At 42.9% G+C, this 22,275-nt stretch overlaps 2 protein-coding genes across 2 annotated transcripts; one reads left to right on the top strand and one right to left on the bottom strand.

Annotated features, from left to right (window-relative positions):
* The first annotated feature begins 6,297 nt into the window (after window positions 1-6,297).
* Window positions 6,298-10,952, top strand: LOC133930538 (TORTIFOLIA1-like protein 3). Its single transcript, XM_062377196.1, has 5 exons — window positions 6,298-7,666; window positions 7,762-7,885; window positions 8,244-8,791; window positions 9,819-10,207; window positions 10,572-10,952. The coding sequence occupies exons 1-5, from the start codon at window positions 6,575-6,577 to the stop codon at window positions 10,579-10,581; spliced, it is 2,163 nt and encodes a 720-aa protein (XP_062233180.1). The 5' UTR covers window positions 6,298-6,574; the 3' UTR covers window positions 10,582-10,952.
* A 1,953-nt stretch (window positions 10,953-12,905) lies between these two features.
* LOC133930537 (alpha-mannosidase 2-like) lies at window positions 12,906-20,631 on the bottom strand. The gene is made up of 4 exons (XM_062377195.1): window positions 19,875-20,631; window positions 19,647-19,796; window positions 18,771-18,803; window positions 12,906-16,081 (listed from the first exon to the last, which is right to left on the bottom strand). Exons 1-4 carry the CDS (start codon window positions 20,475-20,477, stop codon window positions 13,328-13,330), a joined length of 3,540 nt encoding a protein of 1,179 aa, XP_062233179.1. The 5' UTR covers window positions 20,478-20,631; the 3' UTR covers window positions 12,906-13,327.
* Between the last annotated feature and the right edge of the window lie 1,644 nt (window positions 20,632-22,275).

The following is a 22,275-nucleotide window of genomic DNA, read 5'->3' as shown; positions in this document are numbered from 1 at the left end:
TGTTGGCCATATAGAACCTGTCGGCACGCCTATTAGCCTACAGAGTAGGACTTATCAGCATCCCTATTGGCCTACAGAATGGGATCTATCAGCACCCGTATTAGCATGTGGAGCAGGATCTATCGGCACACAAAGTTTGTGGAGTGGGCTTATTTTTTAATTTCATTTTTTAAACTTTATTTTTATAATATTTCATTAAAATATTATTATTAAAAAGTCCTTTGTGGCCTCCGCCAAACCTGTCGCGGATGTGAGGAGGTCAGTGACCCACTGACCCCTGGTCCTGGTTTCTCATGGAGAGGCCGCACGCACGAGAGGGACTCAGCACGTCGTCTCGGCTAGCTGTGGCCCCTTGGCCCTTTTGTACATTTCCGATCATCTGCCTACAGGGCCGACCCTAAGGGAGGCGAGCAGGTAGGGGTGGCAACAGGTCTGTCCCTATCGGGTTTAGCCTGACCATACTTGATTCGGAATCCACGATCTCAAACCCAACCTGGCCCCGAAATAGCTACCGGGTGCAAAACTCCCCTCGGTCCCGAACCCAGCGAGGACTCGACGACGTACTGCAGAGGCAATAGAGGAGCAGGAGGGCGGCAGAGGGCTCGGGTGAGGGGACCCGGCGGGGGACCCATCGGTATACTGCAATGAAGCGGAAGGGTGACGGAGGGCTCGGGCGAGGCAGGCAGATGGCGCAGCAGCGGAGCCGCTGAGGGCTCGGGTGAGGCGGTGGCCATGGAGTCACGCAAGCGAGGCGTAGGACGGACAGGCGAGGCGGAGCGGCGGCGGTGGATGGGCACGGGTGAGGTGGTGGCCGCAGAACTGCGCAAGCGAGGTGGCATGGCGATGGAGGGCGCGCGAGCGAAGCGGAGCAACGACGGCGGAGGATGAGTGGGCGAGGCGGCGCCGGCGAACAGGCTAGCAAGGCGGAGCAGTGGAGGTCAAAGCGGCATGGCGGTGAAGCGCGTGTGGGCGAGACGGCGTGAACGGGTGGAGGGAGTATGGGTGAGGCGGAGTAGACTGGCGGTGCTGCGGGGCGGCGGGGGGTGAGCGGCCGGGCGGGCGAGTTGGGCCGTGCGGGGGGAGTTGGGCTGTCGGGGAGAGGTGTTTGGTTGGGTCATTTTTGTACAGCCTTCGAGGCCTATGGGGAACCCACGGATGTAATATCTACCCTAACCCTGAATCTGACTCCTCGAACCCAAACCCAAACCTGGCCCAACGAGACTATTTTACCACCTAAACCTAGCCCTGTCGCGTTTGAAACCTACGGAGACCCGATCCAGCGGGACAAATTGCCATCCCTACGAGCGGGGCGACTGCCTGGCCTCTAAAACTGAGGGATCTCTCACCATGTACATGTGTATATTAATGACCCCACACCATGTACCCAAAATATGCACGACAACAGATAAAATTGTGCTCAAAGTAGCAGCTAGGCCTAGCAGCCTGTACGGTTGGACGTAGGTGGTCTGGTTCCTCTGGTTCATAAAAAATCAAGCGACCTGCCCATTTGCCTAATCTAGTTGGTTGTTTGCTTGTCTCGTGTTTTCTTCCGTCTATACAGTCCAATTTCCTGTGTTTCGCGAGATCACGACTCCAAGGCGTTCCGCATGCCCGCACCTTCGATCGAGGACATGCGTCAGTCATTGCTACAGGACTTTTGATTGTTGGTTTTTCTCATCTATAGTTTCTACTCTACCTCAAATGAATCTCACCCTTGCTGAGATCGCATGTTTGAAATATAGAAAGGTCCCCGCTCTCTCCGGCGATCGATGGGTCCGGCTCCGTTGCACGGTACAAGAGCCCCCCCCCCCTGCGTGCGTCTAATCATCTCTGTCACAAAACCCGACCATGCACGTCACCAATCACAGAAGCACACAACTGGTCGATCACTAGCAGTTGAACCCAACCGTTTAACAATAAGCAGCTAGCTGCCAGCGTGGTGTTTGTGATGTGGTGCTGTTACCTAGGAGCAAATAGCTCTAAAGTCATACTATAGCTGTAAGCTACCTGCTGTATGTACCGATGAGTAACTAGAGCTGCACGTAACAAGTTATACATAGACATACAGATATAACTGATCGAGTGAGTATCTCTACCTAGCTAGCATGCATTAATGCAATCATACTTACGTTTACTCTGATCCCTCGTAATTTTGTTCCCACTAGAATTTACGATAATTTTATTTCCGCAAGTATTTACGATAAGTTAGAATAATCTAAAATACGTTTGATCAGACGTATTCTAGGTTGTTCTAGCTTACCGTAACGAACGTATTTCAGGTTATTTCAGCTTATAGTAAATATTCATAGACTCTATCAAAATATTATCTTTATAATTGGTATATAAATATTTCGTTTTCTATAAATCCTTATTTTTATTTTCGTCCTAAGCCACTAAAATCTAAGGGCCGTCCCTGTCTGAGTGTCCGGCCACGCAGGTGGTGGCTAGCTACACTCTAACTTAGTGAGCTCACGGTCAGCTACGCCTAGCCGCGGCGCGCATGCTCTTGACGGCGGGTCGGCGGTTGGCCTGGGAAGGGGCGTGATGGTTGACGAGCCCAAGCTCGTGATTGCCTAGTGGAGTACATCCCCCCCCCCCCCCCCAACCACCAAATAAAAAGCTGATATTGCAAGTGCTACCTGATTCAGCAAACTTTGGTCATGCAAGCAAGTGCACACAATCCTGTATCCAAAATGATGCGCAACTAGGCACCCTCTGCTGGTAAACCATGAAATCAAGCACAACTTAAATGCTACAGTGCACAAACCATACCGCGCACGGCATAGATAGAGGTACACAAGGTCGTCTGGCTCCATTGCACACGAAGCCGCGTATGCAATTTAAATATAATCTCTTCTGAGTTAAATTGAACATATACAGTTAATTAAACAGACCTTATTATATGTATTTCTCAATCTGATTAAACTTAACCTGAGCCAGGCTAAACTATGCTGGCAATGAAACGGACCCTAAGTGGTTTCACCTCTTCACGTGAAGAGGCCGCGCGCGCACGAGAGGCAGGACCTGGGCACGTCTGGGCTGACTAGCTCGCCAGGCGGCAACGAGCGGCTGGTCGGAGGGTGCAAAAAAGATGGCCTTTTTGTACGTTTCCGGCCGTCTGCATGCCCACGCGCCGCAGCGCAGGTTACTGGAGACAGCTCGCGGCCGCCCATATGAGTTAACGACGGTGGATCAGAGCAAAATAAGTGAAACCATTTGTTAGCGGTGGCAAAAAAACAACAAAAAATCAATGGGCTCCGCGCGCACATGCTTGACGGCGGTTGGTCGGGAAGGGGCGTGCGTGATGGTTGATGAATAACATTTCGCCAACTCGTGATTGCTGATGTGGTTCCGTTTCCCATGGATGTAGCTTTGACAGAATCCTGCAAGTTCGTGACTCTGACAAATTAGCTTACCTGTCTCGGCAACAGGCTTTAGCCATGCAAGCAATTGCACGCACGGACACAGTCCTCTGTTCAAAATGGTGGTACACTGGTACTGCTGGTATTTGTGGCTGCGAACCAAGCACATCTTCAGCTAAAAAAAAATTTCAAATACATCCTTTTCTCTCCCATTTGAGGGCAATAGCAAGAGAACTGCTATATATATTTCACCGAAAGAGAAAGATAAAAAGTATTAATTTTATGCATAATTGTTCCAATGACACATAAATACTATTTTTTTAATAAATAAATTTTTTATTAACTCCCATCAGAATATTATAGAAGAACAAATCTCCCTTAACACAGATTAATCAGCAGTAATGTGCATAAGGGGCCATCCCCTTAAGACTAGAAAATCATTTTGCCTTTAAATACATGCTACGTAGCATCATTTAGTTGGTGTTGATGAGTTGCTAAATCGTTCTCACTGAAGTTTGTTTTGCACCAATTTTCTGGTTTACTTCACACATTTTAATTCATAATGCGACAGCTCATTTCCCACAGATTGATAAGCCATCTACCCTTGGTAAAGAAAAAGAAATGTTTTCTGGACGATTTAGCAGCATTTTTCAAAACCATGTGAAATTTGACAGTGACATATATCCAGATATGGACGAACACACCCCTTCATCTTTTGGTAGGAAGCTGATTATCATCGCCTGGAAGCCTCGTCTTAGCTGGTGTTGATTTCAAGAATCGATCAAAGAATATTATGACAAATGTGTCTAAGCTGCTTAGTTGCGATGTCTAGATCAATCATTATTCGGTAGGGATGTTGTAGCTACAAAGTGGTTGGCATTTTCTTTTCCACAATACCTATTATTTTCCTTTTTTGTTTTTCTCCAACTGGACTTTTGTAAGGTTGTATATGCATCATAATTCTCCGGCTCGAACTCACATGAATACCTGATTAGTATACGTGCTAGCTTAATCATCAGTCACTAGTCTCATCTGTCCTGTGCTCTGTACTGCTAATTGCTAGCTAATCGTAGTGCCAATCAATGAAGTTTGTAGAATCATGTGGCCTACTAATTCTGGACTGGGCCATATATCGCAGTAATCGATACATATTGACGTCTGGTGTTCTACTGTTTTTAGTCCCAGGCACACACTTCCTGTAGTTTCGAAAGTGATGTTTTAGATATTTCGAAAATAATTTTGACCGCCAATTTACTGTAATATATATTATATTTTTGGTACCATGTAGCAAAATTATAGAATAGTAAATTGCACTTTGGACAAGGTAAAGTTGTCCCATTTTTGACACTTCGCATAATCAAATTATGCCTTATGCCATATTTCACTCCACACCATGGATCAATAGTTATGTTGCAATACTAAGGTTTGTCTGTCATAACTCGAACTCCAAAAATTTGGTTTAAGTCATATTATTTTTATTTTAAGTTAAAAATATATTTTTAAAATTATATTATTTTATGCTATAATCTTCAAATCCTACAAAAACTCGGAGCAGATTCAAGACTGCTCTGACACATGTACATTGATCGTATCAAATGACAATAAGCTGAAAGCTGGTACTGCACTGTGCCTGAGCACTGACAGCACACCACACAGCATCTCCAAACAATTTTTTTTAAAAGTAACTCCATCTTTTTTTTGAGGAAAAAAATCTTCCATCTACAAAAACCGAGAGAGCTTGATGATGTAAAGCGATGTCAGCCACGTAGTTTCCCTTGGAGCAGTTAGTTTTTTTTCTGGTGGAAGCCAACGGCAACGGTCAGTAAATAAACAAACGGATCATCCTGTGGAGGAAGCATGTGAAACGAAGGTTGTCACATGGCGTTTCATGTGCACATCTGCCAAATACACATGAAACCTTTATTTCACTTGCTGGATTGGCACTGGGAAGAGGAATAGAAAAGGAGTGACAAGATTTGGAGCTATATATAGCCCATGGAATTACAGGTTTCCCGTTGGCAGTGACGATGCAGAGCGGCCAGGCAAGGAGGCGTATCTATCCTTTCTGTTCTTTTTTTTTTCACTCCTTCCTCTTTTTCTCTCTTTTCTTCTTGCTTTTTCTCGCTCAGAAAAAAATTGTTAGAGGGATTTTATTCTCTTTTCTTTTTCCTTCCTTCACTTAGGGAAAAAATTGTTAGGGGAATTTCATTCTCTTTTCTTCTTGGTCTCCCTCACCCAGAGAAAAAGCTCCATTGCCTGCAAAGAAAACTTTACTGTATGGTAAAAGATACAGATTCGCCAGGGTTATGTAAGATAACAAACTGATTTGCCAGATTGGCTGATCAGAAGCAGCTTAGGGGACAGGATTTATTAGGGTTGTGGATAAAGTTTGGAATTTCTAGTCACGTGCTCTTCGATCTCGATGCACCGTTACATCAGCAATGGCATGCAGTGATGCAGCGAGCTTTTTATACGGAAGATATTCATCCATTGGACGGTGGTATTTTATTTTATTTTTCTTCCTTTTTACTCACTGTTAAGTTGCTTACACAATCTGTTGAGAATCGTGTTGAAATAATCATAATGATGAAAGGTACTCCATCTAATCCTAAATATAAGTCTATTATGATATTGATACCATCTCTAATATGATACTTCGACTAATAATATCTAAAAATATATATTATTTTAAATAGAAAGAGTTATATATTATGATATTACTTTTTTCATGATAAATCTAGGAACATCAATTGTTTTATCAATTTATATAATTTTTTTATTGTTGATCAAAACTAAAAAACTTGATTTAGGATAAATCTAAATGGACTTATATTTAGAATCAAATGTAGCAATTTTTTTGCCTTACTTACTAGGAAAGGTTTCTCCCATTTTTTAGCGGTCCTAGAAAATAAACTTTATTAGCTGGTTGTGTGTTTGACACTAACCTAACAGTTGTCACATTTTCTATTTACCATTATTTCCTCTAAAACGTGAAATCACCAAACTAAAGAGGCATAAACCTGAGCTTGTCTGATACTCTCAATTTTCACCACTCACCACACCAAACACCAACTGGTATACCTACCACTCCAAGCAAAGCCGATAAATTCTCCGGCACATCTCCAAAAATGTGTATGCTAGCGTGTACTCACGTTGATATATGTAGATGTAATTATGGTGTGCGTCTGATTTGTACTTAAAATTGAGTACCAATGATGCATATAAAGATACCAAAAAAGCATCACAATTTCGGAAATGGCGACGACATACGCCTAAAAAGGACAATTAATAAATGCGCACGCAGTCCACTCCAAGATCTCATCTCCGCCCGCCTCCCTCTCCCACCCGCCACCTCCTCGCTATTAGTACCCGCCACGCCACCGCCCCGCCCCGCCCCGCCTCGGCGCCTGCCCTGCCTCCGGACTCCTCGCCCGCCACCTTCCCCCACCTGCACGGCTACACCGAACCCACGACGGCTCGGGCGCTGCTGCTTCTCGCCGAGTGGTGAAGCTACAGAGGGAGCCATGGGCCCCGCGCCGAGGGAGCACATGAAGCAGCGGGTGAACCGCTGCCTGCTGCGGCTGTCGGACAGGGACACGGAGGCGATGGCGGCCGCCGAGCTGGACGCGATCGCGCGCGGGCTGGACGCCGACGAGCTGCCGGGGTTCGTGGCCGCGGTCTCCGACGCGCGGCCCACCGACCGGACGCCGCTGCGGCGGCACACGCTCCGGCTGCTCGCGCTCGTGGCCGGCGAGCACCCGAGGGACGCCGTCGCGCCGCTCGTGCCCCGGCTCGTGGCCGCCGTGCTGCGGCGAGTGCGGGACCCGGACTCCTCCGTGCGCGCCGCGCTCGTCGACGCGGCGCGCGCCGCGGCGGGGGCCGCAGCGTCGCCCCCCGCAGCGCTGGGGCCGCTCGCGGACGCGCTGCTCCACGAGCAGGAGCAATGCGCACAGTTGGCCGCCGCGCTCGCTGCGACGGCGGCCGTCGAGGCCTTGGCGCCCACCGACGACCTCGCTGCCTACCTCCGCGCCCTCCTCCCGCGCCTCCTCAAGCTCCTCCGCAGCGCCGCGTTCAAGGCCAAGCCCGCCCTCATCTCCCTCATCGGCGCTGCCTCGGCCGCCTCCGGCGGCGGAGCTGCGTCCACCGCGGTGCCTTGCCTCCGCGACGCGCTTGCCGGCGATAACTGGGCCGCGAGGAAGTCTGCCGCCGAGGCGCTCGCGCTGTTAGCACAAGAGCACGGGGATGATCTCATCTCCCACAAACCATCCTGCATTGCCGTCTTCGAGGCGAAAAGATTTGATAAGGTCGGCCCCTTGTAGCGTAGTTGGAATCTTGGCCATGGTATCCTCGTGGATCTGCAGCTGGTTGACATTTTTTACACTTCCATGGCACAATGCAGGTGAAAATTGTGCGCGAGTCCATGAACCGGATGATCGAGGCGTGGAGGGAGATCCCTGACGTGGATGAGGAAGTCTGCTCCTCCGACGTGCCGCCATCGTCGCAGGCGAGATCTTCCCTTACAGGTGATGTGGTTGTTCTTGAGGTTCTAGTCACTGTTCTTTTTTATTTGGTTTTTTCTTCTTCTGATATTTGGGTTAATTTAATGTCTATGCTTGCTTTAGAGTTTGTACTACACAGTACACTAAAAAATGAACATATTTGGTAAAAGGCTGAAATAGTCTGTGTTTAGTAAAACATACTATCAAGAATTGTTTTCTGAAGAAAATATGACACCTTTCTAAATCGCTTCTTTTATATATGTACGGCATTTTTCTCTGACAATGTACACAGTATTACATTTGTTGGGTTTAGTGATCTGGATTATAGGTGGCAAGACCATCGATGTGCTTTTCTAACACTATGGATTTTGTAATTAAACAGAGACTGCGAGTGATAGCCGATACCCGACTGATTCTTTGGGCTCCAACTCTGTCCCGTCAGTTACAAGAAGGAACTCATGGCCGACTAGCAGGTCGCCCCCACGGGATGCATTGCACAATGCCAGCAACAGAAGAGTCAGCCCTTCTTCCATCACGAACAAGAAGAATTCGCCTCCGTCACGCCGCAACGTAGACCAAGCCAAGAACTATGAGCACAAGGTCGATGTTACTGTCGCTTTGGATGCGACGCCGATCAAAATGGTGACCGAGGAGAAACTCATGAAAGAAGGCAATGTTAGAGAAAGGCTTGAGGCGCGGAGGATGCTGTTCCAGAAGACTGGTGAGAAGGGGTACGAGAAGTTGGCTGGTACCAAGTCAGGATCAAGAGTTGTTCCATGCAATGGGGATGGTGACATTGAAGAGACTGCTGAGACTGAGGATGCGCCTGAGGAGTTTCAATCAGGTCACAAAGATGAGGACCTTTCAAAGATCAGGATGCAGCTGGTTCAGATTGAGAATCAGCAGGCCAGCTTACTTAATCTTCTTCAGGTAATTATCCCTTGTTAAATATCATACTAATTCTTCATATTAAATTGATTTTTTTCTTCTTCTCTTTCCTTTTTTGCTTAAGAATCTCCCGTGTGCACGAGTACATGAGATGTCCCCAATGTCTAATACTCTCCAGCAAAAAATACATGAAGTTTTTTTTTACTTTTTACGGTATTCGTGCAATTTGATCACTATTTTCTATTAAAATATAATTCTAATATCTAATGAAAATATAATATTATGAAAATATTTTTCAAGACATATCTACACGTAAGATTTATATATTTTCAAACTAAATATTTTAGAAGCTATTGACGGTCAAAGTTTTCAAAATTTGACCGGATTTTGGTCAAATAGTTCAAGTATTTATGACAAGGGAGTATGAGATAGAAGCTATCATGCAATAAAGAAAATAAAAATCTTGTCGCTTGGAATTTTTTTACAAAGAGTAAATTTTGGTGCAAGCTCACGCATTCCCTACTGGACGTTATTTTGTACATTGTGGACTGATTTGTGCATTGAAGGGAGGTCTTATCCTGTTCGTGCATCAGGATATTTAATAAGAGGGTATTATTTGGTCTCAGTGTGCAGCATTGACCGTTTGGAATGAATCATACATTTAATTTCAATGTGTCCTGATAGCACTAGTCAGATCAATGTGCATTTAGGCATGAGCAGTGACATGGTACGGGGAAAACCTGGACCGCAATTTGGCAATGTCTTAATCAACAACTTTGTCAAAGCATATCTTATGTTACACACAACCCTGCGAAGGAATCATGAATATTACTGTTTTTCCCTGCATTTGAAAGCGTCGGCCAACGTTCCAATCACATATCTCATAGGCAATATGTTTTGCATGTGTATTGTATCTTCTGCTGCCAATGTAAAGTCACTTTTTTGGTAATTGTACATGAAACAATAACTCATGTAAGACGTCCTGAAACATGCTTGGCATTGATCTATTCTTTGTTACTCATTTGAAACTGAAAACACATCTGACACTTCAATTACTTCTGCTCGTCAGAAATTTATGGGGAGCTCTCAGAACGGGATACGTTCCTTGGAGGCGAGGGTGAATGGGCTGGAGATGGTATTGGATGAGATCTCCCGTGATTTGGCTGCCTCTTCAGGAAGGACTCCAAACAGTGAGCCTGACACGAACGCGTGCTGCATTCTGAGCCCGAAGTTCTGGAGAAGACATGATGGCGGTAGATACAGTTCCAGGTACTCTGGCTCCGACATCCCAAACTACTCTGAGGAGAGCAGAACTTCTTACAAGTGGGAGAGGCAGAAGCTTGGAGTTCAGGGCGGGTTCGTCACCAATCCATTAGCCGAGCCAAACACTTCATCTGTAGGGTTCACAACGGTTACTCAGGAAGGGAGGAGACGAGACTCATCTCAATACAAGTCAAGGTAAGGCAGCATATCTGCATATGCCAAATCAGTTAGCTCTGTTGTCCATGCGATTAGATTTGGTAGGTAGGCCGATGAAATGTGCTTAGGACACATTAACAACTGACAGTAACATAGCAACATAAAAGTAGTTCCTTTCTTGTATAGCACATAAGAATGATTTTATTTTTGGCGCCAACCCTAGGTTATATAATGCATCTTTTGGCTTTTTGCTGATACTGCCTTCCTATTATGATGGGGCTTTCTTCTCAGTTTGCGCCAAGCTACATTTCTTATAAAATTTTCATGAGCTTGTTGTAGCATCATTTCTTCCTGATCCGGCCACTTGTGAATTAATTTGTTGCTCCTTTCCATTTTTCTTCAGGAGGTGTTAGATGCGACAAAAACTGGTTCATGTGAAGTGGCAGCTACTTGCTTTAGCAAGACACACGGATCGTGAAGATCTCATTTGCAGTGCATTTTCGGAGGCTTTTCTTCTTTTCTCCAAGCTGAGATCTGAGATGATACGACTAAGAGGTTATTCATGAGTTGCTCAGGATTAAGACCCCTGATGTACAGCCCAAACTCTAAAGCAAGACCCTCACTGCGAGCTGGATACTCTGTATCATAGTTTAGCAATGAAAGATTGAGAATCGACTCTTACGTTCAGTTTCCTTCGGAGAAGCTTCTTGCAAGGCTATGTAGTCATGGATGTATCTTGTACTACTGCATGTAAATAGTTTGGATACAATGATTCCTGTGCTCGCGAGGTGTTGTCACACAAGTTTTTCTTCGGTACGTCGAGATCATGAAAGGAAAAGGTGGTGGTGCCTCGAACTTTGGCCCAAAAAAGAGGCTAGCAAGGTAGAGCTTCCTACCAAATAGTCCTAGAACATCTTGTATTTGTCACAGGCGGTGAACCTTTTCTCCTACGCCGTTGGAGCCACAAGATCCCAAACACTCGCGAGGACAGGAATCTTTAGTGCCCAAGGATTGTGCGGCGACTTGGTCAAGGGAATGAGCCGTAGCGAATACGAGTCTTACAGTGATTTGAACCAAACGATAGGACCAGAATGTCAAGAGGCCGACAAAATGTGTTAACCAAACACAGAATCACGGCGCACCAGCACCAGCACCTTAGCTTTAGTAAAATAAAAATGTACTCGATCGTATTTATTAAAATAGATAATATATCATTGTATTTATAAATTTAACATGTGTATTTAGCATCTTACTTACCGAAAATAATTTTTAGCAAACCGTACTCTGAAAACACGTCGGCTCTGCTCTTTTTCGGCACCTCAAATACCAAATATGATAATATTCATCATATTCGGTACTGAAGTGTTGAATATAGTGAACAGTGCTATATTCGGCAGCTAAGGTAGATGCCGAATATAGCCAAACTCTCAGTCAACTCCCGTTTGCATGAACAATACTTAGCTAAGTTAAATTTCACTTCTACTCTTCTTTAAAACGGTGGTCTTTTGTTACTTAAAAATCTTATAAATTTTTGTACGTGTTTCATAATCCATGTGCAATCTATTTTAATTGGATTTACCAAAAAATCCTTTGTATACTTTAAATTAAAAATCTCAAAAAAATGCTACTTTTATAACTTCTAATAATTATTAGTGACTCAAATAAATTCCCAAAAATCTAAAAACAATCACTAATATTCTTCTTATGTGATTGACTAATTTCTAAAATTATTTCAACCCTAGATTATATGGTGAAAAAATAAGTTCCTTTGTAAATGCTCCATTTATATGCATTTTTATCATTTTATATGATATTCTCTTTTTAATCCAATTTGTATAAAAATAAATTTAAACATGCACAAAACCTACAATCAAGAGGTAAGTTAAAAAAAATCATCATAACCAACTCAACATCTTTCTGACATACTCCGCGACAGATATATTGACTTTTTGTGTTTGAATAGGTCTGTTGTTAAATTTAAAATTAATTTGTCATAGAAAACCAATATGTCAATAGGTACGTTAGAAAGATGTTGAGTTAGTTATGACATTTTTTTAGTGAATTTACTCCTTGATAGTAGGTTTTGTACATGTTTAAATTTATGTTTGTTCAAATTGAATTAAAAAGAAAATATCACATGAAATGATAAAAATACATATAAATAGAGCGTTTACAATATAAGGTTATAAATAATTTTAGAAATTAGTTCATCGTATAAGAAAAATATTAGTGTTTTTTATTTTTGAGAATTTATTTAGGACACTAACAATTATTAGAAGTTATAAAAATAACTTTTTTGAAGAATTTTAATTTAAAGTATACAAAGGATTTTTAGGTGAATCTAATTAAAATAGGTTGTACACGATATAAAAAAGTTACAAGATTTTTAAAGTAACAGAAAATCACCATTTCGAAGAAGAGTGGAAACAAAATATAACTCAACCGAGTACTATATTCAGCATCCGTCGAATGTCACTGTTTATCATATTTAGCACCTAATGTGCCAAAAAAAGAGAGACCGTCATGTTGAGTTCGATGTATTAAAAATTTATTTTCTGTAAATAAGATACCAAATACGTATACTAAATTTATAAATACAATAATATGTTATTTATTTCGACAAATACGGCCGAATATGTTATCTGCTTTTAGATTTAGCCCTTTAGTAATGAATAAAAACAGTGGAAATATACAAAACTTTGCCAGCAGGCTTACCACACTAAAAAACACAGATGCAAAATGGAAATATACAAAACTTGCTCTGATATTTGTTCCTGTTACGATAGCATTAGCCCGAGAGTAGTGAGCACATACAAATGGATGCTACTTCAATTAACTTGCTTCAACACACCTCAATCTTTCGATCCGTTGAGCATGATAACCAAGAAAAAAGAAGTATATGCACCTTTGTAGATCATAAGGTTGCAACCCAATACCTCAGCTGCAGTTCTAGTCAGGGTAACTTCCAGAGGTCCCATAAAAGTCCATCATCTCTACATTTAGGGAAATCTCGACGGTCACCTTCAATTCATCGACTGTATACCAACAGATCTGTAATATGTTACAGCACCAATCGTGATGCAGCTATCAACCATTCCAGGTAGAATCATCTTCGGTTAGCAGCACAACAGCATCAAATCCACATACTGATCTGACAAACTACTCTTCCTGCAATGATGGTGGCTGTAGGTCTAACTTGTATGCCTGAATCTCCATTGGTGAGATAAGAACATTTCCCTCCTGAGCTACATCACCGATTTGCTCAAGATATCCTAGCATTTCAGGGTCATCATGTAAGAGGTTTAGCGAAGTTGCCTTCACATTCACAGCCGACAGGTCTTTGAACATGTAGAACAGATTTACAGGCTCTTCCCCAATTGTTGTACACTGTAATCCACCCCTTTTGCAGTACGAAGCATCCCACCCTCTCCTCTGCAACAGAATCGCAAATCTTGGCTCGACTGCTTCGGCATGAGGAAATCTTAGAGGCTGAGGGACCTTCAGGTTCACAATATGTACATCACAGGGCAAAGAAGCAGCTAAAGGAGCCAATGACTGTTGAGGCAGCTTGAAGGATTTTTCATGGGGTTTTTTGCTCACAAAAGCATGCATTGGGTAGATCAGGTGTGCTCCCACAAGGTGGGAGAGGAGAGATGGTTGAAGAGTAAGCAAACTGTGTGTTTTAGGCAAAGCAGAGACATTAGATTCCCGAAGGAGATGGAATATTACATTCATAGGCCGGTTGTCTAGCACTCCCTGCCCCAGACCACGGCCATCATCCTGAAGCAGTCTACGATCCAACATAATCTCTAGCCATCCATTTTTCAAGCTTGCTGCCCCTAATGACTGCTTGGAGTGTACAGAGAACCGATTACCTAGTGAATCCTGCAAGAATGCAAGTGATGGCATTGGGTAATAATTTCCCTGTAAAGGGATCTTCTCATATGTCTGTCTCCTGCTCATCTGAAAACCATTTAGATCAGAATAGAAGACCCTCTGGTTGTCAATATCTGTCTTGTATCTGACAATCAGTTCCTTGTCATTAAATATATGACCAACAAGTTCAACATGGTATTCCTTCTCAATCAGCATATCCTGTATAGAGTCTCCGCAGTTGTAAATGCGTGTACTATGTGAGAGAGGCGACTTATGCCACTCCGTCTTTGGAAGGGAATGGGCTTCTTGAACCAATGGCCCTTCACTAAGGATGAAATATCCTCCTTCCTCGACAATTGAGCGAGCTTGCCCTATTGGTTTAAACAAGTATGCCCCGCTTCCACGGCTACTGTACATACCAATTTCTTCACCTATCTCAGTTTTTTCTCCATCCTTGCGATGAGTTACTGTCTGCAGCAGGCCGTGTCTTACATCAAAAGAAAGCGTGTAATAAGAGTTCTTCATCTCCACTGTTTTGCCTTCCACCTTTGAGCAATCGTAGGGTTCAGGGCAAGGAAATTTGTGTGAAGCTGTGAATGCTTTTACCAAGGCAGGAGTAGCTTTTTCACAATCCTGCCCAGTAACCACATAGTAGGTCTCCAAACCCAGTGCAGGCACAGAAGCTCTCCAATAAAGACGGTGCTGGCCAGTAGAAATCTTTTCGCCGCTGACATACTGCCACTCAGGGGAAATTTGACTTTTCAAACAAGACCCATTTGAATTGAGAACAGAAACATCAGGAGTACTTACAACAACCATAACAATCTCGTCTCTTGTTTGCTCTAATGGGTTAAAAAAGACAACCGACTGTGCCTTCCCTTCATGAGGGTCAAGAACCCTATGCACAGGCTGAACATCATACTTTGACCGTTCCTGCACTGGCTCAAAATGTGATAATAATGTAGGATCAGATCTATCATGGACATCCCCTAGAAGCACTTCGACTGCCCTGGACATAAATAGCTGCAGGTCTTGTAAAGAAGTGTACATTCGAGTTCCATAGTCCACTACAACATGATCCTTAGCTGTGCCAGTTACCCCATCATGATGCTGAAAAAGTGCCAAGTTCCTCCTTGCTGCTGTCAGTTTGTGAGAGAAGCTGATGGGGAGCTTCGAACACTGAAGCCTCTGACAATATCCAAGAACAAATGAACCCAGAATCTCTGAAGCACGGAGTGTTTGTTCTAGTACACGGTCAACAGCTTTGAAGAATGGCCTTGATACATAGTAACCACTCCAGTAATCCTGATTTCTATCAGCATATGTAAAGAAATCCCCTGAAAGTGTTGGAAAACCTTGCAGCTCAGCAGAACCCAATTCACCAGGGCGTGAATAGTTTATCTTTTCAGCTTCATCTCTCAACGTTGAGAAGTAGTCCTCCAGGGTACCAAATTTAACTTCAGCATTAAGATGGGGATTGGAATTTATGTAATCGAAAAGCTTTTCATAATTGCGGAATTGTACTTCTGCTTCCTCCGTACTAACATATCGGAAATCATCACCCAAAGGGATGAGAAGTGTATTTGTTCTGTACAGGGTTGACTTTTTCCTGTACTGATCCAGAAGTTTTGTTGCTCTCTCTTTCACATTGTCAGGATTTGTTTCCACAGGATCAAATCTCCATGGGCAGGATTCATAGCTGAAACCTCGCATTCGAGCAAAGTCAAACTGGCAGCAGATAGCTGGTTCTGGTCCACAGGTGTGTGGAATGTCGTAAGAATAGAAGGGCATCATATGAACAAATATGTCAGTTGTTTCCTCTATATCCCAGTTCTGCCTCCATAAATATTCAAGATTCTTTTTCATTGCCAGCTCCTTTTTCAGCTCATAGTGTGTTCGCTGGATTAACATATTATGGAAACCCATTCTCCTCAGCAGATAAGCCATTGTAGATGAATAACCAAACGGATCGATTGACCAAGAGTTTTTAGGAACAACTCCAATGGTATCATTGAGCCACATGTTCCCTTCCATCATCTACAGAAAGAAAATTAGAAAGATCAGTTAGCTAAATAGTGTAGGTTGATGCAGATCAATTTGGCCTTTATATATTGCAGATTGATGCAAATTAGCGTAACTGTTATAGGAATGAAAATAAGAAGCCAAACTTGCACCCATGGCTCCTAAACAGAATCAGAGCACTATAGGGCAAAATTTAAACACCAGTTTTACATAAAAAATAACATGTAGCCTAATTTCAACAAAAAGTAGTGTATCCGCTCCCTTGGTTAGATTGGTCAACTTTTGCTTTGACTCCCAAGTTCAAGCACCACTGTGGTACTTATAAGGAAAGTTGACAGTAAGTAACACTGTATGAACTGTAAAGTTGGTCTCTCGAAGTTATTTTCCTTTGAAATAAGAACTTTAATAATACATTTTACATTGAGTAAATTTCACAAACCCACCACAATTTTAGGCTAATAGTCACAAAACTACAACCTTATGTATCCATTTCACAAACCCACCGCTATTTTAGGCATCCTTCTCAAAAAACTACAACTGTTACGCTTCCGGCAGTTCTGCCGTTTGAAATTCACTCTTCACCGACATTGTTCGTTGGTACTGTTCACGGGCGCAGTGGTCTTCTGTTTCTCCAAAAATCCTAGATTTTTTTGTACGTGTTCCATAATCCACATACAACCCATTTTAATTGGATTCAACCAAAAAAGCGTATGTAAAATTTAAATTAAAATTCTCCAAAAAAGACTACTTTTATAACTTCTAACAATTGTTTGAGCCTCGAAAAAATCCCAAAAATATGAAAAAATCACTAATATTTTTTTATGTGATGGACTAACTTCTAAAAAGGTAAATTTCACAAAACTACAACTATAAGCAACTAACTATCACAAAACTACAACTTCTGGAACGAAGTTTCACAAAACTATAAGTCCCCTAGTAACACAAAACTACATTTTTTTTTATTTGAGGCCCATGGAGCATTACAAAAACTCACTTTTTCACCGTATAACCTAGGGCTGTAAATAATTTTAGAAATTAGTCCATTGCACAAGAAGAATATTAGTGAATTTTTCCAGATTTTTGGAATTTTATTTTAGGCACTAACAATTGTTAGAAGTTATAAAAATAGCCTTTTTTGGAGAATTTTAATTTAAATTCTACACAGGCTTTTTGGATGAACCCAGTTAAAATAGATTGCACATGGATTATGGAACACGTACAAAAAGTTCTAGGATTTTTGGAGAAACAAAAAACCATTGATTCTTTAAGAAACAGAAGACCGCAGCGTTGGTGAACAGTGAGTTTCGACGCCAGAACTGACGGAAGCGTAACAGTTGTAGTTTTGTGAGAAGGAAGCCTAAAATAGTGGTGGGTTTGTGAAATGGACACAAAAGGTTGTATTTCTGTGACTATTAGGGCCTGTTTGTTTCAGGCCGCTTCTAGTTTCTGCTTCTGTTAGAAGCCCAGAAGCCCAAACAAACGGGTTTACTGAAAAGTGGCTTCTGGAGAAATCAGAAGCCTACTTCTGAGGAAATGAACTAGAAGTTGAAAAGCTAGCTGAGAGTAGCTTTTCTGAGAAGTAGTGTGCTAAGAAGGCAAAAAAATGTTGTAAAATCCAAAAGCAGCTTTTCAGAGAAACCAGAAGCAGAAGCCCAAACAAACAGGCCCTTAGCCCAAAATTGGGTTGGGTTTGTGAAATTTACTCGTTTACATTTCCTATAAAAAGATAGTTATGTAGAACATATGTAAATACTAACAATACCACCAGTTATGTTCTCAGTGGTGAAGAGATGGAGGTAACATGCAATTTGGGATTAAAAAATGGATGTGTTCTCTTCCATTGAAACAACATAGAAGGGGCAGAAAAAATAAGGATTGGTTCCCCCACAAAAACCAGGGGAAAACCAAAGAGAAAATTTCGGCTGCCTAGGTGCAAAGTATAAAGTGACATAAGGCTCCAAGCCTCGATGGTACAGAGAATTTTTTATAGGTGGGGTGACCTTTAAGGAGTCTGTGTTTGTCTTTTAACCCAATACTGGCACATATAATTAACAGGTTTTTTTTCTTCCAAAAGCTTTCCAAGTTGACAAGTTCATGCAATAAAGGTGTATTGTCCAACCAGCCTATGCTAAAATTAGGTTAGGTATCCTCAAAGATAAGCAAACCTGTATCACTCATAGGTACTATAATACAGGGAGCTGCACAGTGAAACACACTGAAAAAATGCATAGCATGTTCACCTATGACATAGTTTGTCCCCATATATTCTTCCCATTGGTATCTCAAACCTAGAGTACGATGTCATCATCTAAACTATCACAACCTAATGTAATGGAGAACAGAAGGTACATTCATCCATTTCCATACTAGTGAATGTTATCGTTTTTGTTAAACTAACTATGATGTAGTGTGCAACATGCTCTTGCACTTGCTCGTGCTTGAGATATACAAAAGAAAACTCAAATCCAGCTTAAAAACACGAGCAAAAGTAGAATACTAAAAAATAGCATCAAACCACAGAGTCTATGTCACATTCTCTTAACAAGTTTTTTTTTCGATATGTACAGTTCTATGTGTTTTTTTAACACAGTGGATACAAAATAAGAAAGGAACAAAGAATGCACTTTGTTTATACATAAGTACATAACAAATTTAGCAAAGAGAATATAAAAAACACAAACATTTATTATTTGTATGTACTTGCCTGCTCTATGATGGCAAAATAATGGGAGTTCGCCTGCATTGAGAAACAAACAAAATTAAATGTAGCTGCCTTTTAAAAAGAATAAATAACGAGGAAATTAGTAGCCGGAAGAGATTAAACCAACAGACAGGACACAGCGGTTTTAAAACATGGTAATTAACATATCTCAAAGGAGATGGTCATCTATATCAAACAATAGAGCTGATTATATCTGTAACATATTACTGAGCAATGAATGACCGATAACTAGCTACTTTACAACAGTAGCTAAAATACTATAGGAAAAATACATTAAACATGTCAGTGCAGTTTGTCATCAATAGACATGGTCTAGACTATTGAATCTACTTAAGCCTTAGCATGTGTACAAACAGCATAGAACTAAACAATACTAAGCAAATTCTAGAGCAAAAGTATGGCATGGATAGTTCATGCAGCATGGAATGCATGCTCAGTTGCCCATAGAATCAGTAAGTTTCCAAAGCGTGAAGTGGGCAGGCCAGCAATAGCACAAAATAGCCACATCCCACACGTACTCAGTACTCTACACAACATACTAGGCCCAAATTGACTCCTAAGCATATAAACTACAAGTCTACAAGCCAACGAGATACAAAACCCCAAGAAGTTAGTTCCACTCAACGCATACAGAATCCATAAGACTCCAAATCACAAAGTGGGCAGGGAGAAACAGTAAAAAAAGTCACTGATAACTGATATACACAACATCCTACAAGCACAGCACCCCCAACCTGATTCATCATCACAAGCAAAATGGAAACGATGCATGAAAGAGATGAACACAAGCAAAGAAACAGAAACTATGGTCTACTCCTAAAACCCCATCTAAACCACAAAATTTTGCTTCCCTCTTACCTCATCGTTCATGACCCAGCCACCGCTTACGATCTCGATTTGCCCATCATGGACGAGCTTGGCGAACGCCTCCTGCTTCTTCCGCGGCGCGTCACGCCACCACCTCTCCAGGTACGACATCTCCTCCCATATGAACTTCCTGCGCGAATCCTACACCACGGACGAACTCTTCATCGTCAGCAAGGGGAGGGCACCGAACCCAGCATCAAATCTCGAGTGAACGACGACCTTGGAGAGGGATTCTACGATGGTGTCGAGGATGTGGCGCGACTGGCGCTCGTAGTACTCCTCGACGGTGCGGATCCACCCGGGGTCGTTGTGCGAGTGGGGCGCGACGAAGACCTTGAGCTTCTCGGCGTCCCACTCGTCGCCCCTGTAGCTGACCTCCCACCCCTGCTTCCACGCGCCGCCGTCGACGTCGAGGAACTGGATCCGGTCGTAGAGGTCCCTGGTGGTGATGTCGACGGGCGCCTCGCGGCCGATCCGCGCGGCCACGGCGGCCGCGGCGGCCTCGGCCGAGGCCGAGTCGCGGCGGAAGGCCGGCCTGCGGGTGGGTCGCGCGCGGGGGCGAGCCTGGGACGACGGCGCGGTGGAGCGCGAGGAGGGAAAGCTGAGGCGGAGGAAGGCGATGATGAAGAGGGCAACGAAGGCGACGGCCGCGAGGGAGAGGACGCGGCGGGAGTAGGGGGAGGACGCGGAGTGGGGGCCCCCGCGGCGGCGGGAGGAGGCCGGGGTGGAGAGGGACTTGGAGCGGAGGTGGTGGTGCGCCTTCGGCTTGGAGGTGGTGGGCAGGAGCGCGCCGGAGCGGCCCCCGCCGGAGAAGAAGTGCATCGCCGCCGGCGAGCGGGCGTCGGAGTTGGGGGTGGGCCGGTGCGGGGAGAGTGACCTGACCTCGCGGGGTCGTCTCGAGTGGTTGCGCCTTTTGGACTGTCCCGGCCCGGCACCGGCGATATTTTGAGCGCCTCGTTTGATTCGTGAGTCGGGTGAGGTACTGGGGTGAGCTCGGGGACGAATAATATCACTGACATGTAGGGCCAGTTCTGGTGGTCAGATATGTAAGTGGGATGGGATGGTGGCGCGGTGAACTTTTGGTTGGTGGGTTTGGGGTGTATTCGTTTCTCTAAGTTTGCAGGGTTGTATTGTACAATTTTACTGAGTGGATCAGTTGAATCAAATTATATTTATTAAAAAAATATCTGTTTATTTATATATGTCTGAATAGGTTGAGCTGAATTTTTATTTAGTTGATCGAATTTAAAATCGTATGAGCAGATATAAGAGTTGAGATTATGATTGATTGCTCATATAAAGATAATTTTATGATACTGATAAACGGTTCTACTTGCATGTGGATACATAAACCTGTATTCATCGGTACAAAGTGAAGACGTATATTTATATCCATTAGATTAAGCTAGAATAACGAATATGAGCAACTAAACACGTTTTTTCTTAAAATTATATGTAGCTAAGGTAGATTCGTGAAACCAAACACACCTTGGTTCGTGGGTTTTATGGGTGAAGCTACAGGGTAGGTCGGACTATCATGTATTTTTTGCCATGTTTTTGTTAGTAGTTCGTATTTTTCAGCAGCTTAGCCCTACAACAACAAGAAAAAGCCTAGCTTGAGCTCGACAGACCGCAAACGGGCAACGGTAGATCCATACATCCATGCAAGACGTCTTCTCATCGGTCTCGATCTGATCCCCATCCCTAAATCTCCATATACGTCGACGTGCCAACAGACATCCCATCCTGCGATCCTAGAACACCGCTGCTCGCTAACCTGTTAGGCCATGACGGATAAGGCGATGACCAATTGAGTCGCCAAGCCGTCGTGCCGAGTTAATGATCCGACGCCGCTACACTGAGTCACCAACCCACCTCTCCCAAATAAAAAGATAATATTTATTCAAGAATGCAAGCAAATTGGATGTGAATAGGATAATCAAAGTAGGGTCACTAGAGTGGGAAATTAACTCAAGGCACGTGGAAAACTTGTGCAATAATTGGAATTCCATTTTTGTTTTATAAGTTATTCAGCGTGGAAATCATGTGACGGTTCAGTTGAAAACGCAATGACTGAAAACAAGCTACCACCATTCAGGTAACACAGCACCGTTATAAATTAAAATGTCAATGCTTTCATTTTTTATAAGGCGTTTGCAAACTTAAAACAATTACGCATCGAGAGTTAAGACAATAAGAAATTAGAAACACAACAAATCATTAAAAACGGCTAAACTATTTACTACCTGCTTGCATAATTTGACAAATTTCTTGTTCTTGGCAGGAGTGCAGTGAATTAGCATGTTTTGATTCGGCACGAGACAGTGGTGGATCTAAGATTTTTTCGTATGATAGGCATCTAAATTTTTTATACTGTAAATTCGATAAAAGAGTATAAAATTTAACAAAATATAATACAAATTTGGTAATTCAGTATAATATCGTAAATTCAACAATAAATCTCAAATTTATAAAACCGCAATATAAATAGTCTAAATATGACATAAGGTCATATGAATTATCTCGATTAATAAATAAGTATCAGTATTTTCACCCCATGAGTATTATTTTTCTGTGAAAGTGCAAAACTGGTCACATAATTAGAAATTAAGGATTATGC

Source organism: Phragmites australis, chromosome 10 (assembly GCF_958298935.1).
Source record: "Phragmites australis chromosome 10, lpPhrAust1.1, whole genome shotgun sequence".
Taxonomy (NCBI): domain Eukaryota; kingdom Viridiplantae; phylum Streptophyta; class Magnoliopsida; order Poales; family Poaceae; genus Phragmites; species Phragmites australis.
Note: the sequence above shows the minus strand (reverse complement) of the source record. Positions and strands in the feature narration are given on the sequence as shown.